General features: G+C 37.0%; 1 protein-coding gene across 4 annotated transcripts; it reads right to left on the bottom strand.

Annotated features, from left to right (window-relative positions):
• Window positions 1–128: 128 nt before the first annotated feature.
• LOC139970701 (coiled-coil domain-containing protein 85C-like) lies at window positions 129–26,671 on the bottom strand. 4 transcript variants are annotated; one of them, XM_071976603.1, is made up of 8 exons: window positions 26,519–26,623; window positions 23,757–23,804; window positions 22,630–23,332; window positions 18,777–18,853; window positions 12,514–12,597; window positions 11,019–11,135; window positions 9,602–9,706; window positions 129–4,885 (listed from the first exon to the last, which is right to left on the bottom strand). In XM_071976603.1, the coding sequence occupies exons 3-8, from the start codon at window positions 23,207–23,209 to the stop codon at window positions 4,679–4,681; spliced, it is 1,170 nt and encodes a 389-aa protein (XP_071832704.1). In that variant the 5' UTR covers window positions 23,210–23,332; window positions 23,757–23,804; window positions 26,519–26,623; the 3' UTR covers window positions 129–4,678. The 4 variants fall into 4 exon arrangements, with proteins under 4 accessions (XP_071832704.1, XP_071832705.1, XP_071832706.1 ...); XM_071976604.1 differs by lacking the exon at window positions 23,757–23,804 and having other exon boundaries at window positions 26,519–26,671; XM_071976605.1 differs by lacking the exon at window positions 9,602–9,706.
• Window positions 26,672–26,902: the final 231 nt, after the last annotated feature.

The following is a 26,902-nucleotide window of genomic DNA, read 5'->3' as shown; positions in this document are numbered from 1 at the left end:
GGCTTAAGCTTACACCTTTAGTGTCAAGGGTAAGGGATCACCTTGTCCCCTCCCCCCCCTCCCTACTGGTTCCCAGACCTTTAATTTTAAGACAGTGACCATAAAAGAAACACAAACAAACAACTGGGTTGGGTAAATAATGTAAACATTCTTTGCATTTGTTCTCTTTCATAAGTTCTAAAACAATGAACTCGTTAACAATTACCAATGATGTGAATTTTCTTGTAATACAAATACCTAAACGTAAAACACAAGTACAACACTAGTTCATGAAGCCATAAGTTATTGCTTCCTGAATATTAATAATTTACTGAATACAAAAAAATGTTTTCTATTAACAATTAATTTTATACACAAATGGATTTCTCAAGTGGATAAACAAGTCATGTATACATAAACAGCACACGATATGAATGAACTCCGAAGGTCTAATCACTTCATTTTTTTTATCTTTCTTAGAAGGCAATTTTCTTTCTATGAATCACACGAATATTACTATAAATCATACAAGAGGTAGAAGCAACTAAACATGCAAGCAGGAAGAGAATAATATTCATATTCCAATAGCATAACTTTTACCTTTTATTACATCCCAGGATTAGTAGCACCCACATACTCATAAATAACTGAACAAATATTTAAGACAAAAAAAAAAGTGCGGGAGAAAAGCAAGAGAACTACAAAATAACAGCTTGATAAAAATATAATGAACATACCATGTCAAACTTATAATCCCCTCCACTCACTCGCTCACACACATACACTTGTACCATTATATAACAGCCTCCCATCACTTCTCTATCACCCTCCCCCCCCCCCAATTTCCCCCCTCTTACCATTAAGTGCTGCTATCATATTTAAGGTACTTCTTTTCTTTGTGACCATAGAACCTCTGTGCTTTCATGGGATATACATTAAGTAATATATTTCCTACCAAATATATGGGATACTCATTTAATATATTTCATATCTGTACAACTAGGTACACTCTCTCCCAGGTTCACATCCATATATTCCAGCATTTCAGAAATATCATGGCAATATAGCATTCACAAGGAACCATTTTCTAAGTACACATAACTAATATGAGCAAAATTCTGTACACATTTTTGCATAATATTAAACTAGCAACAACATAGAAGTCACTTCATTGAGACTAAAGGAGGTATTATTTAAAATTAATTTTCTCTAAAAACTTCAAAGATTGGTTTGAACATTTTGAAAAAAGAATGTATAAACTGAAACAGGACACAGGATTGTTTTAAAATACTCACATGTCACCTCCCCTGTAAAAAGTGGGGAAAAAAACTTAGAAAAAAGTAAAGGAAAGTATAATTACTGAACTGAGTCACGCTGTATAGCTGAACACTAGGAATGATATGAACTGACATTGTAAATACTAACAGACCAAACTTAATGACAAATCTGTAACGAAGCATGATAAAACAATACAAACAATACTGAAGAGGTTATTAGAACAGGTTTTGGTTTGCTGCCCAGTCCTTTTCAATCCCTAAGAAAGTGTCATCTACTGCATAGTGTTCATGGAGGTGTAAACCTTTACAAGCAGTTCTCTGAACTTTTGTAAAGCTCATTGGTGAATGCCATCAGTTTGTGAAAAGCCAAGAGTACTAACGACTCTTGGGGCTACAGTACATCAGACAAGAACACGATTCAGTTAACATTTCCAAGAATAAAACAGAGTTGCAAATTGAATCAAAACTGACCTATATTCATTATGCAATTCAGTAAAACACAAACATACCCACCAGTACAGATTAAACTACAAATCATTTTCAAGAGAACAGTGGAGCCTTTCACTCATGCTGCATGTCAAATATGTGTCGGAGTATTAATATAGTTCAAATGCAGATAGGTAAATACAATTGAAAGAAACAAATAACAATAGAGTGCAACCATTCAAATAATAATAATAAGAATAATAATAACCTCTGGTGAATAACTGTTGTACAGTAGTCATATACCTATCATGTTTTTGTTGTTGTTGTAGAATTAATGAATGAATTGATAATAATTGATATAATATTAAGATGAGACAATATACTTCCAGGATGGATCATTAGTGAAAGAACATGCAAAAAGATTTTGGTGAATAATTCAAAGCTTTGAATACAAAATTAATGTTTTTGTAAGACTATAATGGCAGTAAATATAGACAAGAAAATCATGAAATTAGTAACTTGGATCTGGAATAAAAACATTATACCAAATATTCAAAGGGAAAATATTGACGACTGGTGATCGCAAAGTACAGAGTTATTATATGGGATGCAAGTTTCTAGATGGTGTGTTGGTTTTTAAGCATTGATTTTTAAAATTATAAATGTAACAAAAACAATTTAAGCATGGTTCCAATTTTTAACAAGGACCACATTGTGAATATAATAAGGCATTGCTTGATGGTACCGAATGGCGTACTCAGTCACCTACACTGTCAGTCCACAAACCCAAAAACCACGAATCATGATCTTCTATTAGCTAAGCCATGCCCCACCCCTAAGCCATGCCTTGCCCCTCAGAAACAAAACCCCTCAGACAGCACGAAAGCTACATGTAGTTTGGACAAAAGACTTGATGTTGATCAAAATAACTTTATTAATCTCCATCAGCAAACCCTAAGACCTGTCAATGAATTTTCTGATTATCTGGCAAAATACGGGGACCCACAGAAAAGTTTTCATGACCCATTTTTGGGGTCGCACATAGGTCCCCTTACACTGCAGTAAATTATATGTTTTTTTGTTGTTCAAAAGAATATTATTGCTTTCACTTTGCTATTAAACATGAGTATATATATATTGACTTGAAGCCAAGTCTCTCTTGCAGGAACAGGATATTATACAACTGGAGTTAATGACTGTCTGCAATTTTTGTCTTTGGTATTTTTCAAGGCTTAGTTCTGACACCATAACACACTTTGAATTTCTCATGTAAATGCTGGAATCTCAATGAGAACACCAAACTGATGTTATATAGTACCTCAATTGTAGATTTTTGATTTTGCACTGGTCACTCCCATTTCTACATACTTGTATCCAACATAATGATTTACGGTTTGAAACATCCCCAAACTTAAATAATACCTTCCTTTGGGAAGTCCTGTTTTTTATTTTTTTATTCATATTTAATATAATCAATGACAGATTGAAGCTTTCCTTCTCTAACTTCTGAAGCTCTGCATTCAGTTCAAATCAAGGCATTAAAAATAAAGACCATTTTGCAATGAATTACTGTAATTACATGAAAAGAGCAGAATACCAAAACAAATATACCTGTTAATTCTTTGGCAGTGTGCTGCACATTGTTACTAATTAAATGCATATAAACACTTTCCACTTCCTTGCATTGTCTTCATACCTCTTTAACTAGAAGTGCTGCAATACATGAAAATGCAAGCTAACTCACATCTCTTCAGAAGTCCATTATGCTAACCCATCATATACCTCCTAGGCAACAACAAGGCCCTAAAATAAACTCTACTTTTATATTGGACAAGTTGTTTATCTCTTACACCACACACAGCCGCCTTCTAATATTTCTAATGTTTCTTGAAATTCTACCTCAAAAGGCTCAAAGAATGATAAAGAGAATGGAAATCTCAAACGCTGCATTGTAGACTTGTGTAGTAAATGTACAAGGATCTCAAGACACACATGTCATGTGGTGTTCTACATGGGTATGTGCAAGTTTAACAGCTTTCCTATGTCAACTGTATCTGTTTTCACTATCTGTTATATTACATTGTGAAGAAATGGAAGGCAAAGTTCATCATGAGTACTAGTAGGGTCAAAACAAGAAGAAATTACAAAAGATGATTTTCTTTTGATCTCTCAATCAAAGGAAGGAAAAAGTAGATTGTATTTCTCAAGATAATTTCAATGCTATCAATATAATACCTGGGAACAAGCTTGTATTACCTTCATGTCTTTGATGAAGAATGAGACCACAACAGACCTGTGAGCAATAAAGCAGTAATTTAAGTTCATTTTCATCGAAATCTAAAAATCCGATTAAACAATGTACGCTGTTAGTTTGGCCATTTAAGATTTCTATCAAAATCTTGAAGTTTTTGAAGTTTCCCAGTTTGCTTTCTGCATATGTAAATACTACTAATAGGACAAGGTGTCTGGTTAGTGAAGAAATGTTCAGTTTCACATCTTATTCAGTAACAACCTGCCTTATGTTAGCCTTCAATTGTTACCTAACACAGTGATTACAACCATATAAGTCACTAATTAATTGTACAAGGCAATCCCAATCATGTTGAAATCTCCTGTTTGGCTTGAGCCCCCCCATTCAGGCTCAAACTCTTCATATCTCTTTTACATATTTATTAAGTAAATCTCCTTTGTTTTGGAAATTGATTTCTTGACCGATGACAGACATAAACTGTCACGTATCCCTCAGACTCAATAACTTCAATAACCTGCTTCAGAATCTTGGTGTCGCTTCAGATCAAAATAACATTAACGATTCTCACCGAATGGGAATACGTCAAAATTATTTCAGGATTCTTTGTGGGAGATATCTGGCTACTCTCGTCTTACTTTCATCAAATGTTTTAGCATGTCAACAAACTCCTTCCAACATGTTGTCTTTAATACAGTGTACCAGATCACCAAAGCTGGTTGTTCCATATGGACATAGTCTGATTTCTTCAAAAGCCTTTACGATCCAGACTACTAGTACTGCTCGCTGGCCTCGGTTGACCACTCATCCCACCCCCCTGTCTGATGGGAGGTGGACCTGAGCTTCCCGTAGAGTACCTCTGGTGAGACTGCCCTTGGCGCGATGATGAAGGTTGTAAGGCAGGGGTGCTTCTGTTGGATCCTGAAGGGTTGTCCCCTAACTTTCTCCACACTACCTAATATTGCAAAAAGAATCATTTGTAAAATCAGATAAAATTAATCTGAAAACAAAAACCAGAATGCAAAATGCATTGTGGTTTCGATAATGTAACCTGAGCATTTTTCTTCATGAATCTGAATAGTGAGGATGTACATGTTTACAAGGCATTCACGATTTGACTTGTGGTCCCCAAATGACCTTCGACCTCCATCAAAGTCATTAGGCTTCATTTTTACTCAATGTTATACACCATCATGACAAGTATGAGATCTGCCCAAGCTTCCAATATTGAGATATCATGTTTATAAGGTGGTCACAATTTGACCTCTGATGACCCCAAATGACTTTTGACCTCCACCCAAAAAATTGGCTTCCTATATTCAATGTGGTACTTCTACACACTTTATATGTTTGCCCATGCTTCCCATCTTGCGATATCATGTTTACGAGGTATTCAAAATTTGACCCCTGGTGACCCCACATGACTTTGGCCTCCACCAAAAACAATAGGCTTCTTTAACTTAAGGTGGTACTTTACCACACCAAATATGAGGTCTGCCCATGCTTCCTATCTTGAAATATCGTGTTTATAAGGTATTCACAATTTGACCCCTGGTGACCCCAAAATGACCTTTGACCTCCACCAAAAACAATAGGCTTCTTTTACACAATGTGGTACTCCTACACACCATATATGTCTGCCCATGATTGACTTCTTGAGATATTGTGTTTATGAGGTATTCACAATTTGACCCCTGGTGACCCTATATGACCTTTGACCTCCACCAAAAACAAAAAACTTCTTAAATTCAATGTGGTGCTTCTACACACTAAATATGAAGTCCGCCACTGCTTCCTATCTTGAGATATCTTGTTTATAATGTATTCACAATGTGACCCCTGGTGATCCCAAATGACATTTGACCTACACCAAAAACAAAATACTTCTTGAACTCAATGTGGTACTTCTACACACCAAATATAAATTGGTCTGACATTCCCTTCTTGAGATGTCATGTTTACAAGCTGGGCGTCACAAAACGCACTCACCCACACACACACGCCATCATGAATGCAAAAGTTACGATTATCATCGAAACCAAAAAGTAGTTGTTATGAAATTCTGCAAAATGATTAAACAATGCTATGTTTAAGTACCTTACAAAGTGCATTATCTTAAATGCTTAAATGAACTTCAGATAAGCTTTAGTAGTGCAAGCAGGCTTGGAAAAACCAAGTTCCAAACTTTAAAAGTAAAGCAAGATTAGTGTTCTACAATGCTCTGATATTCATTGACACTGCTACTGTAAGTACCACTACCTGCGATACTTACACAGCCTCAACTACCTTGAATTCTACAATACTGTAATGTCAAGCACTGCAAACACTCCTACGATCGGTCACTTCATGACCCAACAGCCTCAACTACCTTGAATTCTACAATACTGTTATGTCCAGCACTGCAAACACTCCTACGAATGGTCACTTAATGGCCCAACCATCTTCCCATACTTTTTCCGACATTTCAAATATGCAGCTTTTCTTATTCCCAAATTTATTGGCTTAGTATCTGCTGACTGCTAGTGGTGCCTTTTTCTAGTTTTTTCATTATTTTCTGTAACACTAACCCCTTTGTACTTTTTCTGTGACAAATGCTTTAAATAAAGGTAAAGCTTTAATCTGCTGTTGCTCCAAAACTACAATAAGAAGTACACAAAAGAACAAATCTCCATTAAGACTATATTCTATTCTGAGGAACACATATAAAAAGTTCATTTCAGACAATATAGTTATATATATATATAAGTAATTTTTTTTTAGCCACAAAAACCTTTTATAAGTATTTTTTTACGAAACTTTCCCCACAGAAACAAACCTCTGAAATATACTGAAATACTCCACAGTTCACAGGCAACCAGAGCAATATTGGGCCCCAGGGACAATTATGTCATGGGGCCCTAGTTTTGTGACTTCATTTTGCCTTGAGAAAGATTCTGTATGAACATGTTAGTATTTTGTAATCATTTTCATGGGCTCCTCAAGTTTTCATGGGCCGCTCCATATCTTCCCAGGCCACCTTATGGATCCCAGTCCCTTGGACTTTAGGCCCCTGATCATCCCCCCCTCCCCCCCCCCTCCACAACCTTCCTCTTATCAGGCCTGTCACTGTTCTTTGTAGCATTACATCTACCTGTACATTGACTAACTATACCATATTGCCAAGTTTGGAGAATTACACCTGAATTACTATTTTATAATTAAAGCAGCATTTTGCGTTGGGTCGCTTTTTTCCACCTTTTTAACAAGCGCATCGATTTTTTTACATGTATCAATCATAAAACAGCAAACTAAGATACCATCCAAGTTTCACCCTGCCAAGAGCGTTAATTAGCGAGTAATTAACGATTTATATCGATAACGAGTAAAAGTGTCCTCGACAAAGTTTTCATATCTCCAAATCCACTAGTTTGAATTCCACCAATCAGTGAATAGTATGTTTATTCATGAGCATTTTGCGTTTGGTCGCCGTTTTCTACTTTTTTGACATGTCCATCGAGTTTATTACATTCATCAAATCACAAAACAGCAAATTAAGATATTAGCCAAGTTTTTCCCTGCCAAAAACGTTAATTGGCGAGTATTCCACATGCAAAATTAAATCGCATTCAGTTCCCAAACCCACTAGTTTGAATTCAACCAATCAGAGATGCAGGTTTAGTTATGAGCCGTTGCTAAAAATAGATTCAAGACTTTGCGTTGGGAGTTGTTATGCAACTCCCTGGTACAACTGCCATATAGACTGTACCCAAATCAAGCGTGGTGTTATATTACGTATCTGTCAATGACGTTCGTAGTGTTTAAATATTCATATTATGGGCGAGGTTTATTGGGTTCCCAACGGAAAATATCTTGGAGAACAACAAAGTTGAAAGTTGCCATTTTTTCGACTTTTATGCCACCATTTGAAGTAAAATATAAATAGATACGCTAGTTATGTATGTCGTTATGGCATAGTGGAGTCAGTGAGGTTGAGAAATATCATAGAAAAGGATGCAAAATGCTGCTTTAAAGGCACTTTTGATTCATATTTTGTAATGACTTGTAACATTTGATTAAATCAGCAGAATTTTTTTGTCAGGATCAAGTTCAGTGAATGTAGACAAGCTAGACCATTTCTACTCAACAAACAAATCTTGAGCATTAAGTAACGGTAGCTCTATTTGCCAACAAACTTTTGGCAGATAAATACTGTACAATACAACACTGTACTGTATTATCTGTCACAACCATCAGTCCAGTGCTGAAAGAAACTGAAGTATGAGTTTACAATTACAGCAGTCACAATCCTAATTACATGGAAGTATTTGACCACATGCAAGGAATATTACAACTGAAGGACAACGCACAATAGACACCCATATGGATAATCCAGCTCAATGGCTTACTGCAAGAAGTGGAACACAAATACCTTCTCACTTTAAATCATAATTGTTCCTGGGCTTACAGCTTTAGCTAGCTGAACTGAATACTATATGTTGTAATGCTTGTGTTGGTTAATTCCCAAGCAAGCAAAAAAACATACAGAGCCTAAACTACATCTCTCTATGCATTATGCTCTTCTAGTACAAACTTAGTACTGAGTATCGCTACGTCTAAAGACAAACTAATGCTGGGAACAATTGGCGAAATAGACTGCAAGCCTTCTGCAATCATTTCAAACGTGAAAAATCTCTCCATCAGACTTAGCACTGTTGACTACATCTTTGGCTTGGTCATATGCTAGGAGCAGTGGGAGAGGCAGTTGGCTAACATGCTCACAACTCTCTATAACAACCTCTTCATTAGTCTATTCTGTCTTAATACATAATTAACAGAACCACTGTTTTCCAAGTACACCTGGAAAGAGCTACAATTCCGTGTACTTAAGTCTTGCTGTTCCGGTAATTAATTCTGATGCTCAATTCATGTTTTTAACAAACAAAGTATCCTCCAACCCCTTAATCTCAGATCACAATACAAACAAAGTATCCTCCAACCCCTCAATCTGAGATCACAATACACAGTATCCCACAATCCCTGAACCTCAGATCACAATACAAAGTACCTCAAAACCCTTAATCTCAGATCACAATACAAAGTACCTCACAACCCTTAATCTCAGATCACAGTAAACAGTATCCCACAATCCCTGCATCTCAGATCACAATACAAACAAAGTATCCCCACAACCCCTGCATCTCAGATCACAATACCAGAATGTGGGAGCTTGACTGTTTTATCATTTGTACGATCCACTTGTAGTATACTACGGTCACACAAGAGAGAGAGTACAAACAGGTATAATATAAGCATGAATGCACGGCAGCAGGCAGATTCATCTAGTGTCAGCATAGAAAAACACTAAGAAGCTAGCAGAGTGATATCACAAATACGTCAAAGTGTTCTAAATGTAGAGTGCAACAGTGAACATAAATCTCATTGCGATAGATGATGAAAATGGAACAAGTGAAAAAGTCAAGCAGAAAATGAGAGATGTTAATTGAATACTTAAGAAGAAAAAGAGGCTAGAAAGGAATTTAAGCATGCTGAAGGAATTTAACAGAAACAACAGCAAAGGCACAAAGCAAGGAATTCTTTTTTCCTCTTATTTTTTAATATTTTTGTCATTTTGTTTTCAAATCCTACTAGCAAAAGTTTGAAATGGTAGTGTCACCCAAGGACGACGGCTTACATTGCACATTTCGCGAACAATGGCTTTTTCATTATCATCCATTCTAGAAGAGTCATCTCTGTTGTTTACTGACCTTGAATCAAGCTGGTCGTGGACTTCCAAAACCTGCAATAAGAATATGCCTTTAAACATACTGTAGTTTCTTGGGGGGGGGGGGTGGGGGGGTTAGGGGGTTTGATGCATAAGGTACAGGATAAAATACTGAAATTTGCATGTATGAATGAAAAGAAATTTAAGATCTTTAAAAAGAAAAATGATGTATTCTGTGTGACAAAAAAATGCACTAGTAGAAAAATGAAAACAAAGTGTAACAGATACATGTTCAGGGTTGTAGCCATGGTTGGTTAAAGTGGGTGAGCCTGCGCACTCCTCTTATCTGTCACCCATCACTCAAATTAGAACCTGCCACCCCAACACTCGTTGCAAAAGTGGTCGAGTAAGCGACACATTCTATGCTACAATTTATGATCACAGAAAACACAAAACATGTTTTCCTGACAATGCACTTTATTCATGTTTGTTAGCAATACACTCTAGCAACACTATGCTATGAACAGTATGAATGATAGAGCAAGGCCTCCTCCATTAGCTGCAGAGTTTGTCCAATCAAGTTCTGAAATGTGACACCCCCCCCCCCGGGGATGCAGGTTAGGCACCCAATAGCTTCCAACCAACATTCACATCGTCCTGGCTACAACCCTGAAAATGTTCATCGAATATCCCCCATCAATCTTGAAATCTTATAATTTAGATAATTTTGAAGGCAATCTACAGATGGTAGCAACCAAGTATACATTGCAGATAATATATATATAGTATACAGTGAATATATACAGAGGTGCGTGATAACATGCATGAATATATAGCAAATGTAGACAGAAAAATTATATCTCTCATACTCAATGTGAATCCTACATCTAGGAATACTACCACCACCTTTATTACACTTTTAGTTTCATGATGCAAACATCAGAATGTTAACCTAGTTGTATAGACCAATAAACAGTCTTGTTTTCTATAAGATCCATGCAATGTATTTGTCTCCTACAACTTAAGTCCTTCAAAGTGGCTGTATTTTCTACCTCAAATTTCTTTAAAGTTGTCAGATTCATTTTTAACACGTTCTACTGGTACAACTTTCATGCACTCAGTTTAATTCCTAAAATCAATACCATTTCAAAATGCTTTTGCTTTTCTAAGAGTGAAATAGTATAAATCATAATTCACTCAGTACATGCCAATGCCACTCGTAAAAAGTACTCTGGGTTTTCATTTTGTGGTTATTCTTCGGCTGCAGTTCCTGTGTGTAAGAAGTTCTTGATACATGATACTATACAAAGTTCATACAATCATGAAAGGCAATGGCTGGTGACCTGCAGTAAAAGTATGGATAGTTAGCAAAAGCTGATGGGTTTACCTTCAAAGCATTGACCATGTCAGGGTGAGGGTTGCGGTTGTTAGTAGGGGTGACTGTACCATCATAGGACCTGGGTGGCGCCTGGGGAGGGAGTCCATGACTCCTCTGGTATGGTGGCTGGGAAGGTATGAGTAAATTAATTGTCCATTAAGCATGAAATATATGAGGTTATACATGGCACATAGTAATAATAAGGTACAGCAGCCCCAGAAGATTCAACTCCCTCGTTTAAGCTGCGTTGTTGAAGGTGGTTGTCAAAGTAGTACTTCAAGACAAGATGCAATTTAACATTTCTCAACAAGAAGACAAAAATGCTGATTCAAGCAAACATCCATCAACAAGCAAATGCACTCCATTACACAACTTTGTAGAATTGAATATATTTGGTCTCTCACTTGTGCCACCTTCAGTAATGTGATTTTGCAAAAAAAAAACCAACCCTATTTATGTTCCTCCCTCATCTCAAATACGTGGAGGATTCGTATCCTCCTTAAGTTCATGCACAAGGGCGATCTAGTCACTGCACCACATATGGCCCCCAAATACAGCTAATGAACAAAACCCAAAGATGTAAACTACATTGCAATAACTTTCTGCTATTTAAATGTAAAATCTGTAAAGCTGGTTTAAAACAGAACATAGCATGTCCTTCTATGACAAGAAAGCTCAAATCGTGGAATACACAGGTACAAGTTTTCAGTTGGTCAAGTTTATACTATTATTTCATCCAAAAAGTCTTCAAAAGTGAAATACTGAGAGGAAACAACTTAGAACCAGCTCTGGCAAAAGACGACTTAGTGGATGGCCCAGAGGATGATTTACAGAAATATCTCTAAGTTGATTTGACATAATTTATGAAAAACTTTATTTCTGTCTGTTACCCTTTGGTGCACTCTGTGTGACCAAAGAGTGCTCTGTAAGCAGGGTAATATTCATTTAGTAAACTAGTGATACCTTTGTGTTCATCTTCTTCACCTGCCATTTTGGAAACAAGTACTGTTATGTATTTGCACTGTATATATATATATATATGTGCTGCAAAAGTACTATTATGTATTTGTACTGTTATGTATTTGTACTATAATATATGTGCTGCACAAGTACTGTTATGTATTTGTACAGTAATATATGTGTGGCACAAGCACTGTTCTGTATTTGTACTATTATGTATTTGTACTGTTATATATTTGCTGCACAAGTACTGTTATGTATTTGTACTATTATGTATTTGTACTGTAATATATTTGCTGCACAAGTACTGTTATGTATCTGTACTGTTATGTATTTGTACTGTAATATATTTGCTGCACAAGTACTGTTATGTATTTGTACTGTTATGTATTTATACTGTTATGTATTTGTACTGTTATGCATTTGTACTGTAATATATTTGCTGCACAAGTACTGTTATGTATCTGTACTGTTATGTATTTGTACTGTTATGTATCTGTACTGTTACATATTTGCTGCATAAGTACTCCCCCACAGTACTTACTGGCGGCACACTGGAAGGTCTTGGTGGACCACCCACATGGTTCTGCATACGATCATCTCTCATTGGTCCATTAGATCTCCTGGGCTGTGTGTGAATACAATGAAATGTCATAAATACGAATAATAATGAGAGAATTGGCAACTGTTTGAAACCTTGAAAATATGGCTTGTACATTCATAAGATGATGAGGGCGGGGGGAGGGGAGGAGGGAGAGGAAGGGAGGAAGGAAGGGAAAGAGGAAGAAGACACAAGAAAAAACCAGCATACAGTATATCAGATTCAAAGGCTCAAGTGTACTACCATGCTATTGTGGGAGGCAACCACCATACCAATCATGGCAACAAATAAACAAACTGAGAACCTAAACTTATAAACAAGAGCCCAAGGGCACTGTGGTTCCTTGCTTGGGGTATATGACAATACACATAATATTATCAAGCAAGATTGGGCTCAAATAGATCAAGTAATTGTGGTCCTACATGTTCCCATAAAGTAACCAACACTATAGCCAACACTTTTGTGATCACAAAATGTGATCGGATTTTTGATCAAAAGGCACTTTTGAGATCTAAATGTGGCGTCGAAAATGTAAGAAGTATAAGGTCACCTACAAGCGGGTCAACAGATATGATAACATTGGTGACCACAGATGACATGACCTTTAAGTATGAAAATGTTCCACCACCCCCCCATTCACAACTTGTCCCAAATTATCAACCGTGTCACACCTTGGCATTGGGATTTAATTGCATTAAATGTCTAAAAATTAACTTTGAACTTGTATACATAACTTCACAAAGGTCACCCGTAGGTCAACCAATTGACATTTTTGATCAGTGAGACCTAAACGGAGCATCAAAACTGTAAAAATTCAAACATGTTTTCTTTGCCCATTTTCTCCCCCCAAAATACCAATTTTTTAACATTAGCTGACCTTTGGTGACCTTGGACCACATGATCGCTAAGTTTGAAAATATTCCCCTATACCATTCGCAACTTGTCCAAAAAAATCAACCTTGTCACACCTTCGCACTGGGAGTTATTGCATGAAATGTCTGAAAATTAACTTTGACCTCCTATAACTTCACACACAAAGCTCATCCAGGGGTCAACCTATTGACATTTATGATCAGAAGGTACCTTTAACATCTGAAAATAGCATCGAAACTGTAAAAATCCCCAAAACACGAAAAGGTCACCAGAGGTCAAATTGAGGTCAAGGGTCACCCAGATGTGGGTGGACAATTGGATTACGTAGAAGCAACTCCCAACCCTAACTGACAATTCGTTCTCAAGTTATCGCAAAAATACTAGTTTTTTATCATTAATTGACCTTTGGTGACCTTGGATCACATGACCGTTAAGTTTGAAAATATTACCCTATACCATTTGCAACTACTCCAAAAATATCAACCGTGTCACACCTTGGAACTGGGAGTTATTGCATTAAATGTCTGAAAATTAACTTTGACCTTGTATAACTTCGCACACAAAGGTCACACGGGGGTCAACCCATTGACATTTATGATCAGAAGGTACCTTTAACATCTGAAAATAGCATCGAAACTGTAAAAATCCACAAAACACAAAAAGGTCACCAGAGGTCACCAGAGGTCAAATTGAGGTCAAGGGTCACCCAGAAGCGGGTCGACAATTGGATTACATTGAAGCAACTCCCAACCCTAACGGACAATTTGTTCTCAAGTTATCGCAAACATACTAGTTTTTTATCATTAATTGACCTTTAGTGACCTCGGATCACATGACCGTTAAGTTTGAAAATATTCCCCTATACCATTTGCAACTACTCCAAAAATATCAACCGTGTCACACCTTGGAACTGGGAGTTATTGCATTAAATGTCTGAAAATTAACTTTGACCTCATATAACTTCGCACACAAAGGTCACACGGGGGTCAACCCATTGACATTTATGATCAGAAGGTACCTTTAACATCTGAAAATAGCATCGAAACTGTAAAAATCCACAAAACACAAAAAGGTCACCAGAGGTCACCAGAGGTCAAATTGAGGTCAAGGGTCACCCAGAAGCGGGTCAACAATTGGATTACATTGAAGCAACTCCCAACCCTAACGGACAATTTGTTTTCAAGTTATCGCAAAAATACTAGTTTTTTATCATTAATTGACCTTTAGTGACCTCGGATCACATGACCGTTAAGTTTGAAAATATTCCCCTATACCATTTGCAACTTGTCCCAAAATATCAACCGTGTAATACCTTGGCACTGGGAGTTATTACACTAAATGTCTGAAAATTAACTTTGACCTCATATAACTTAACATACAAAGGTCACCTTGGGTCAACTTATTGACATTTTTCATCGGTGAGACCTAAATAGAGCATCAAACTATACAAATTCAAACATTTTTTTCTTTGCCCATTTTCTCCTCCCAAAATACTAGTTTTTTAACATTAATTGACCTTTGGTGACCTCGGATCACATGACCGTTAAGTTTGAAAATATTCCCCTATACCATTTGCAACTTGTCCAAAAATATCAACCACGTCACACCTTGGAACTGGGAGTTATTGCATTAAATGTCTGAAAATTAACTTTGACCTTGTATAACTTCGCACACGAAGGTCACACGGGTGTCAACCAATTGACATTTTTGATCGGAAGGTACCTTTGGTATCCAAATCTAGCATCAAAACCAAACATTTTCTTTTTTGCTCGTTTCCTCCCAAAATAAGCACATTTTTTCTAATGTGACCTTTGACCTTTTGACCTTGGTTTCAAATGTAGTTTAATCTCCTGATTCCAAAAAACAAAACGACAAGTCTGTACAACCATCCTAACTCCGACCGAAAAACTTTGACCCCATATAACTTCGCACATAAAGGTCACACGGGGGTCAACCTATTGACATTTATGTTCAGAAGGTACCTTTGACATCTGAAAATAGCATCAAAACTGTAAAAATCCCCCAAAACACGTAAAGGTCACCAAAGGTCAAATTGAGGTCAAGGGTCACCCAGGTGCGGGTCGACAATTGGATTACATTGAAGCAACTCCCAACCCTAACGGACATTTCGTTCTCAAGTTATCGCAAAAATACTAGTTTTTTATCATTAATTGACCTTTGTTGACCTCGGATCACATGACCGTTAAGTTTGAAAATGCTCCCCTAACCAGTTCACAACTTGTCCCAAAATATCAATCTTGTCGCACATTGGCACTGGGAGTTATTGCAGTTTTAATATTTTCGGTTTTTGGACCATAACTGACCTTTGGTGACCTTTGTGGGCACCAGAAACAATAGGGCACACCTTCTCCATATGGTGGATCTATAGTCCAAGTTTGGCCTCAATCCAACATTCCCTTATTGAGATAGAGCGTACCCAAGCAAGTGTCACAGACACACACACACACACACACACATACATACATACATACATACATACATACACACACACACACGCCAACCTGACTGCATAGGTTCCTTTTGCTAAAGCAAGGAACCAAAAAGGATATATACATGACAAACTGTCAGTGATGTAAGTTGTTTGGAAATGTAGGAGAGGTTTGAACAGGCTAATTATTTTATTCTATCCACAATACCACCAAATTCATTCAAGTTACTGGAGAAGTGGTCTTTAAGAAGAAGTACTTATCAAGATAAGAGGGCAAAATTAGCAACAGTAGTGGTTCAACCTGTTTATCACAATAACAATGACAGTTTCTACAGCAGACTACTATAGGCAGCCTACTGAACACTGTACCATACAGCAGACTATAGGCCTTCACTGTACTATACAGTAGACTAATATAGGCCTACACTGTATAAAAACAGTAGACTAAATATAGGCCTAAACTGTACTGTAGAATATACAGTATTAATAATACATGTACTGATACTTGTTCTGAAAAGTATGTTCAGTCTGCCTTGAAGTAATAACTATTTGACATTTTTTGTTGCATCACAAAAGTAGGACAGAAAATATTACATAAAAACCTCTCAACTGGATTTGGTTTGTAGCAGTTGTCACATTGTAAAGACAACCAGGTGTTTTAAACTGAATATGTCCTTACATATAGTATTAGCAGCATTTGATACACCATATTTCAGGATGGGGGGTAGAGGGGGCAAATCTAATGATGCTACCCAAGTGAACAATGTTGCCACCTATCATCTTGCAAGCCAATCGGTCTGGATATCAACAAAGGTTTCAGACATATTAAGGTATTTGTAAACAATGTTAGCAGATTTACAGAGATCAATACATTAAAAACATTCCAGAAACTTGATAACATCAATAAACATCTGCAATGCCATCTTATTCCCACAGCAACAGAGCAGCAAAGTAGTACCTATTATAGCCAGATACATTGGAACAATCCAATTTGAAGGTATAGATGGGGTCACAAAGGATGCAATCTATACCAATAGGGTGACTCAGTGTTAAAAACAAAACAACTGGGTTCAAAACAAAACAACTGAATCAACTATACTTTTGTTCTACTATAAGGCTTTCTCTAGCCCTTCTAGGATCACCTGCTCAGATATTCCAATGCAAAGCCTTAAATCTTCCCGTTATTACATTGAAAGCCCTTCTTCACCACTTTGCATAGTATTTTGCAATACAAGTTCATGCAATACTGTGATAAATGATTCCCTGTTGGTTCATATTGGCCCTGAATAAAGTTAGGAATTGTATGGGCAGAATCACAGAATGGAGGGAAAGGAAAAAAACAAGGTTTACATATATTGCCTTGTTAATAGTTATAAATGTAGTATGAATATGTGCATATTAAAAGGTATATTACTGTATTACATTACGATATGATTTCAAGTTGACTTCACCTGAAACAACTCTATGAACACTCCACTGAACATATTTAAATATCTTTTTACTTTCTTAACAATAGATCTGTAAATCAAAGTACCACGTAAGTGGCTGATTGGTACTTAAATGATTCAGATGAATGTGAAAGAACAAGAGACATTACATCGTCTTTAATCAAGCTGTAAATACTCAGTGAACGATATTAAAGTGCATGACAAGCTGTGAATTTCTCATCAGCCACAAAAATATCACCCAGCACTTTTGAAGTTTCCTGTCCCCAAGCTGATGTCATGTGGAATAACTCTTTCCTAAATCACATCCACTAATATTATCTATAGAACACAAATTATTAAACATCTTCTGACCTTCTAAATGAAGATGTAAGCGATATGCTATGTGTTCAATATTCTCAAGCATTTAATACCCTGCTTGAATTAAGAAAGTCTCTGTGAGCTTTAAAAGCCACTCCTTTGTAAAAAACAGTTTAGTTTGACGTCTTGAAGATTCTCTTAGAGATAATCAGAGACAGACTTTAAAAGTTTGTATCCAAGGATTTCTACAGGCATAGAGCTGACATGAGGAAGATTGGAAGACAACACACATGCAGATGTTCAATCAGGGGAACTTAAGTCCCTTATCTCTTCAAGTATTCTGAATATACAAGGTATCATCAATGCTCAAGTCCCTTGTCCCTTCAGACAATGACCAGTCTATATATACAAGGTATCATCAATGCTCAAGTCCCTTGTCCCTTCAGACAATGACCAGTCTATTTATACAAGGTATCATCAATGCTCAAGTCCCTTGTCCCTTCAGACAATGACCAGTCTATATATACAAGGTATCATCAATGCTCAAGTCCCTTGTCCCTTCAGACAATAACCAGTCTATTTATACAAGGTATCATCAATGCTCAAGTCCCTTTTCCCTTCAGACAATGACCAGTCTATATATATACAAGGTATCATCAATGTTGAAGTCCCTTGTCCCTTGAGACAATGACCAGTCTATATATACAAGGTATCATCAATGCTCAAGTCCCTTGTCCCTTCAGACAATGACCTGTCTATTTATACAAGGTATCATCAATGCTCAAGTCCCTTTTCCCTTCAGACAATGACCAGTCTATATATATACAAGGTATCATCAATGTTGAAGTCCCTTGTCCCTTGAGACAATGACCAGTCTATATATACAAGGTATCATCAATGCTCAAGTCCCTTGTCCCTTCAGACAATGACCAGTCTATATATACAAGGTATCATCAATGCTCAAGTCCCTTTTCCCTTCAGACAATGACCAGTCTATATATACAAGGTATCATCAATGTTGAAGTCCCTTGTCCCTTCAGACACTGACCAGTCTATAAGGTATCATCAATGCTCAAGTCCCTTGTCCCTTCAGACAATGACCAGTCTATATATACAAGGTATCATCAATCAGTTCTCACCATCGTTCTCTGCCTTTTCTCCTCCTCCAGGAAGTGAACTCTATCCTCCAACCTCTGCACATAGGCTCGAGTAGCATCTGTGAAATAACAACAGTTTGACAGTCACAGTGTGACAAGGAGATGGAGATCTCAAATTAAGTATCATTGAAAATCAGATACACATGATCTGCTGTACAGCAATAAACCAGAATCCATATATGCTTCTATTCAATTGCATAACTCCATGGGACCCGTCTATTATCAAGTTACAAGACAAAGCAACTAAAACATCAAAGGTATTGACCAGTGTGTTAATGGGTTGGGTTTAATGGACTAAATGGACACAGACCATGGCACTAAAATCAATGCAACCTTTCATCTGGGAGGTCGTAGGTTCAAGCCCTGTCTGGCTCAAAGTACAATGGGTTTTTCATCGAAGAGAAATCCAAGAATTCCCCATCTTTCATATTGTCCAAAATAATCTATTTCTGTTAATTGAAAAGCCACCTGATGTAAAGTGTTGTGAAGTACAGTTATAAGAAATTCAGCATTAATACTGTAATGGCAGATTGCTTTAGTATTGCTCTATTTGGAAGTGATAAAGCTTCATTTCACTCTGATTAAGCCACAATCTGGTGCTATAGAACTTGACCATTATTCATGAAGAAATCTGTTATCTAAACCCACTAAAATCACATCAGGAATGATGAAACTTGAAAGATGACATTCCCTTCAAAGGTTTGCAAAGTTATTCAAAATCAATAAAATATTCAAATTATGGGACTTGATAAACTCCCTGCATTTGATGAAAGAGTCTTGTAGCTAATTCAGAGCAGCCAAGAGATTGTAATCAAATACTTTAGTCATTCGACATCGAAGTCTACAGTATGATTGGACAAAGTACAAGGTTTCAACAATTACTGAAAGTGACCCAGATTTCAATTCAAATGTGAGCCTTTTTGTCTTTTGGGTATTTAACACTGTAAAGACTTCCATGTACAGTACATGTATATGTCAGGGGTTCTAAACTTGCACACCCTACCAAGAATTTCCATTAGAAATTCTTCTAGGGCTATTAACATTTTAGCGATGCAATAAAATCTCTTCCCTCGCCCTAAAATGCACATAAAATACGCTTTACAGGCAACAAGTAGTGTAAGCGAACGTTTTGATTTTTGGATTAATGTGAACGAAACCTTCAAATTGTTTTCAACCTGTGACCTTACAGTGTCTGAGGTCTTGTAAAAGATAACAGTAAAACCTGTGGGTAGTAGTAGAGCCATATGATTTGTAAACTTGTAATAACATGTACAACACACTTATAAAATTATGATGATAACTACAGTACTGTAGTCTGCAATTCTCTTGAAGCTTCTTTAACCATTCTAATGATTCTGAAAATAGCTTTGAGAAAATGATTCAAATCACACACTTACCCAGGATTGTCAGTTAACAATGAATGACATTGAAGTATTTACAAACAAACCTGAAATAAAGGAGTTTAAATATCTGACCAATGATGCATGAAATCAACAAAAGACCCTCCCTCTTGGGATAGCATGGAGGATTGTTAGGCTTGGGAAAGTAAAGCTCAACTCAACTCAAATTTGGAGTTACGAATCCTGCTTGGGAACCAAGTGGCCGCTCCCAATCATTTGGGATAGTGACTCACATTTTTGCTTTTTGTTTCGGTTTGCAAAGTATTTGCTCTCTATTGTTTAATTGTTTATAATTTATTTATATTTTGTGAGGGAGGGGGAGAGAAGGGCTGTCTTCACTGCAAGATAAGTCACATCAAATACTATGCAGAACTGCACAGCATAATCATTCATAAAATGTTTGATCACCTCTAAGTGTTTGTATGATACTATCATCTTAAATATTTTCCTTCAAATGTTTTGTTACCAAACAAATTCTTATCTTAAAGTTGTTACAGTAGCATGTCACGACGATGCCTATCCACTTCTACATTTGAGATTGGTTTTGATTCTTAAATCACAAGAAGCAGTCAATTGCCAAAGCCCAAATACTTTCACCTGTCGTTTAATTCTCCTACATCCCACAATGTTGCTACAATGTTGGCAAAGGCGAGAGGGTTCTATTCACGATGCAAATTCCCCCAAAAATCTGTACATGTGAGTTCTCCAGGTGAAGATTATAGAATATTCTAAACTAGTATTTGCACGGGTTATCCGGGTACCCGGGTACCCGCCCGACGCGTTACTACCCGGTTCCTAATTTATTACCCGAATCCTACGCAAAGTGTGATTTAAAAAAAAAAAAGAAAAAAAAAAATTGGCAAACCGACAGTTAGGCAGATTTCCCATTGACTTAGTGTGGTATTAGGCTACAATGTGGTCTAAGATAACAGCAATAACGAAGGTACCCGCCCAACGCGATTCTACCCGGTTCCTAATTTATTACCCGAATCCTACGCAAAGTGTGATTGTTTTTAAAAAAAAAAAATGCAAACCGATGGTTAGGCAGATTTCCCATTGACTTAGTGTGTTGTTAGGCTACCATGTGATCGAACGTAACAGCAATAACGAAAGTATTCCATGGATGTCTTATAACTGCGTCACAACTTCAGCAAATAAACAGATGGTTAGGCTTAGCTAGATTTCTCATTGACTTAGTGTAGTGTTAGGCCACCATGTGGAAGAAATTATTATTTATTCATTCGTTTATTTCATAGAAGGAAAGGCTGACAAGGAATTTTACGAGATGTTTATGGATTATAGACGGGATAACTAAAAAATAGTAATCGCAAGTGGCTTTTTACTAATCGTTTATTCCAGATGCGATCAGATTGCGCAAATCGCGCGGCTAATGGGAACCTTGGGCCAGCATAATAGATAGTAGTACTAGTAGTAACAACTGTTTAGAGCTAAATTGGATATCTATATGGTTTGATCCAATAGACGTGCACGAGCCAGCATAAGCAGCGGCGGCAGTGCGATGTTAGTAGTAATGCTAATTATAATTAAATAATTAATTTATTAACAAGTTAATGAAAGAAACAAAAGCAAATAAAAATGATGGAGGAAGGTTTCATACCTTATCTTACATCTACGTATTTGAACATGAAAACATTGTCAGTAGAGAATATAATGCATTTATTACAGCATCCAATATGTAATTTCTTGAAAATCTGGATACACGAGGGTAAACAATTTTTTTCCGGGTACCCGGATACCCGACGGGTAACGGCCCTCGGGTACCCGGTTCCCGATTTTTGGACCCGTGTAAACACTATTCTAAACCCAGCCTCCACCTCTCAATCCAAAACAGATGAATAGAAGTGTTTAACTTTTTGTGCATAAAAGACACATAGTATGTGACCAAGAGGGAAGGGAAGTGGACACTTGTACACTACAGATCACTATAACTTACAGTATATAACCACTGTACACTACTGTACATTACCATTGGTAACACTAACATGCAAAGACTATTGATCTAAAGGTACAAAACATGATGCGTACGTACCATGAACAACTTCAATGAACAAATTCACCAATAGGCTAGGAAAACTTGCTTCCTTTTCAAGTTGTCAGGTCATATTATTGAAACTATGGTGGCTGCCATTTGATCCCATATGAAGTCCTATAACTACCACCATGTACTGTACATCCTTTTAAGCTTTTCATTGCTTTTGTGTGAACAAAGTTTCAATGTTATGTAGAATTTTATGTGATAACTTGGCATAAATATCTTAAGAACATCATATTGGTTTTAGCTTCATATCCACCCTGTCCCTGGGGTTAAATTTTCTGTGCATTCCCATGTAAGAAGTTGGATACGTGTAAGCAATTGACAAGGAGTTCCTCTCATAAGTGAAAATGACGGAATATGTATCTATTTGGTATCTTACCATCCATGCTTGACCTGTTTGATTTGTAACCATCTCTTGAGCGATCTTGTGGGTTGATTGGTCCGTTTTCTGTGAGCTTGTTGCCAAGTTCATCTAAAGCGCCACTACAATTACTACAAATTGAACTTCTCTTACTAGTCCTTTCATCATCAAGAAGCACACACAGTTCTTTTAATTCTGCATTCTCCTGTATCAACTTTTTCTGGTGTTCTTCTAGTTCTTTGAGCTTGTCTTGATAGTTTGACACCTCAGTATGCATATAACCAGAACTGTACCTGCCAAACTTTTGCCATTCCCTGGCTAATTTACGACCTTTCTGTCGGTCATCATCTAAAAAGCAGCAAAGATCTCTCAGTTCCAAACTTTCCTTCGACACTTTTTCATTAGCCTCCTTAAGACTGCGAATTTCTGCCAGATGCATCTGCATTCTCCTAGTTACATCTTTCATAGCATGATCCTCTTCAGAGAGGACCTTAGCACGCTCGTTCTCACTCCATAATGCCCTCTGTATCAGTTCATCCCTAGATAGTCCTGCATAATCCTCAGGCCTCATCTGCCTAAGTTGGCTCTCACCAGCCATCTGTCAAGATTATTAAGTGTTGATATCTAAAGTTTCTTCATCACCAACAAAATAAATACATCAACCAGTAAACAGTTTATTCCCATGACAATCACAACATGCTCCTCAATGATGTTGGTGCACCTATGGAAGAAATACCAGTACATAACGATCAGTAAAACCAATATTCTAGGGATAGACCTCCTAAAATAAGTAATAAAACCAAGTGGAAGTCCTCAACATTTATTGGCATTTAACAAATGGTATTTTTTCTGATAAAGATCACACATTTGAGAGTAATTGTATATCAATGCTTGCATTAATGAACATTCACCTAACATTGCATATGACATACTTTGAAGGTTGAGATATATTGTTCTCGAAATGCTTTGTGAAATCTTCATCTCTTTTTGCCAAACCAAATAGATAATAGAATAGGCCACTTTTGTAGTATGCTTAGGTAAGTCTTAGGGCAACCTTCTCTTGCAATGTTTGCAAAAAATGTTAGCAATGCCTTTGGAGCTATAAATTATAATGGCTATAGCTGGCCTAACTAGTGTTAACTTACGTCAATCATTAGACTTGGCTTGGCATTATATTTGCAAGGTACAGTATTCTGTAAAAATAATAAAGAGAGAAATAAAAAATTGTTTACAAACTGTTAATCAACTGCAAACAGCCTGTGTAACTTAGGCTAGGTAAGTACAAATATATGTAAAAGATGTCTAACTTAACATAGGCTTAAACTAGGTCCTTAGTATTACTGGCTGTATCTTCTATATTGGTTTCAGTGTGCCTTTGAAAAATATTTTGGTAGGCCTCTAGGATCAAACGTCAAGTCTCCCGACTCCATTTTAAAAGAAATAAGGGCTTAGCTGCAAATTACCCAGTCGGCTTCGCAGTCAAGGTCAATTGATCAAAGGTTATTTGCCAAATGGCAGTGACGATATTATGCTAACTTGCTTATAACACACACTAAAGACCCTTTGAATTCACCGTGACTGCGAATCCGCAACATTGTCATAACTCTGGACTCACTTAAGGCTCATTGCCTTCCTCACTGATGCATCATTCTCATATTCATCATCCATATCTGTCACTATGTATGCACACGGCTAGGCTTGCACGGTAAACCGGTTTTAGTACCGAAACCGGTTTTTTCCGACCGAATTTCGGTACTATTTTTTATTTTAAGAAAACCGAAAAACCGAAAAAACCGGAAAAAACCGAAATGTGAATTGCAAAAACTGAAAAAAAAAAGGTTTGTTGACTTTGGTTTCTCCTTTTTACTGTTCTTTTTGCAATATGAAAGTAAATTGCAACAAGAGAAAGCTTTTCTGATAGACGACATTGTCAGCTACGATCCGCACATGCCATAACCAGTGCTTGAGGGTGGATAGCTAGGCCTAACATTAGGCTATGCAGCCCATATATGCGTGCATCAGTTAGGCGACCTTGTAGTATTGAACTGACCTTGGTGGCCAACGTTAGTAGTTGTGAGAAGTACACACTCAAATGACGAGATGCAGTTCAAAATAAATTGTTACAATCAAAGTGTTTGTCCTCTTTGTGTTCTTCTTACTATTTAACTTCAATTAAATAGTAGAGGATATGGAGAAAATCTTTTCAAACACATTGATCACAGTTCCTGTTCAAAAAATGAACGTTAAAACTTGAAAGATACATTGCGCAATCCACAATACAATACGACATGTACAGTCGCAGGGGAGGGGGGGCTCTGTGAGTTTAACAACTAAGATGTAACAAGTATCATTAGAACAATCACGGGGGGGGCTCTGAGTTTAACAACTAAGATGCAACAAGTAACTTTAGAACAATCGCGGGGGGGGGGTTGAGTTTAACAACTAAGATGCAACAAGTAACATTAGAACAATCACAGTCCATTATTCACAAGAGACACCTGGCGTCAGGCTTGAGTCAAGGAATATTAAAGGAGTAAAAATGTTGCATACATGGCTGAAAATTACAGCTGTTGCTGTTGTGACAATTCTCCTTTGTACGCTAATGGATTTTATTTTCTTTGTAATTTTCCTTTAAACCTTTCTTCTTATCAGTTATCAGACAAGGCGTCTCTCAGGTGGTTTTTCGTTTACGTTGATGAACACATGTTTCCAACTTAAACGTTAACAATTTACATTCTTTGCCGACCTAATCCCGCTTTTGCCAGTGATATTTTTCAACTTGTACTTGAAAGTGTAGACGGTAAATTCTCTTCACTCTTTGAAGAGAAATTTATTTTACCGCCAAGATACCACCCGCGAACATGGCTAGAGCCTCGTGCAATTTGGTACCTTCATTGGACCAATCATATTGTAAAGCATTTTTTTACGATCTCCAGTTGGTCATAATGGGGTTTATGCTCGGCCCTCATCTCCGAAAATATAACATATAATATAACATGACCGTCATATTTTTTTCTGAACACGAATTTGAACTTCGTGAAGTACAGTAAACACAAGACAAACGATACGTGTAACGTGATGTTAAAACTTTAAGAAAAAATTTCACTAACACATTTCTTTTCGACATATTTACTTTAGTTTAGTTCTTCTTGGGTTATAAAATGAGAGTCATGAAGGCAGTAACGTTTCTTGAATTTATTATTCTTATTTTTAACAATTTACTGCGAACGAACAGACTTGAACCCGCTGTTGATAAAGCTTCAAAAATACGCATCTTAGCGATCGAGATTTGGATGTTTTCAATGCAATTCAGGAGGGGAAAAAAAACCGGTTTATGAGCCAGATTCGGTTTTTTGCTAGAGAAAAACCGGTTGTAAGTTTTCACGAAACCGTGCAAGCTTACACACGGCACAGTGACCATGAATGATGACCATGAATGATGCCTGTATTTTTATAAGAGGGCATCTCACATTCACAAGTTGCAGTTTACTCTACTGTTAGTACTCCCAAATAAGCATCATCTTATTGTATTCCGCTAGGCTTAAAGAAAATCACCGATCCCTTGCTAGGTAGTACCTATTACTAATACCATTACTAGTATAGTACTACTAGTACTAACTTAGTAAAGATCAGTACAGTTGTGTTATGTAGCCTGTTTCCTGTATGACAGGTTAGGCTAGGCCTAAACTGCAATAGTTCGCATAGGATAACCTACAGGTTCACAGTACAGCTGTTGAACTAAGCAGCTTAGACGCTGCCCTATGTCAACGATTCAAATTACAACGGTGGATATCGCCTTGTTACTGATATCTGGTAAAACAGATTGAAACTATTAAACATCAAAACCAAATTAAAATAATGATCATCTGTTGCACACGTCGAATATAGATATACAGCAAAGGATTACCTCAATTAGTTATTCATTAGTGTTCGCTAAGGTTTCTGTATCCGTTTTTAGACCAAACATGGCTGCTGGAAGATTTACCCTTTGACCCAAACCCCTTTTATAGTAAGCGCTGTTCTTTTCACTTCAACACTACCCTCTTTTCTGACATTTATGTGGAAAGAACTATCGATGTATTCTCAACTCATACAACGTACTACATCGCAGAAAATCGACAACTCGAAACAACTATGGTGCACATTTTGGTGGAGAGGGAAATAATTTAAACCCTTAAAGAAGACTTATATTATTATTATGACAAACACTACGCGTAAATTCGCGTGAGGGAGGATGTCATGTAGCTGTATTAGCCCATTGACTCTCCTGTTCTTGCGTGTTCGTTAGTCA

The sequence above is a fragment of the Apostichopus japonicus genome, chromosome 8 (assembly GCF_037975245.1).
Source record: "Apostichopus japonicus isolate 1M-3 chromosome 8, ASM3797524v1, whole genome shotgun sequence".
NCBI lineage: Eukaryota > Metazoa > Echinodermata > Holothuroidea > Aspidochirotida > Stichopodidae > Apostichopus > Apostichopus japonicus.
Note: the sequence above shows the minus strand (reverse complement) of the source record. Positions and strands in the feature narration are given on the sequence as shown.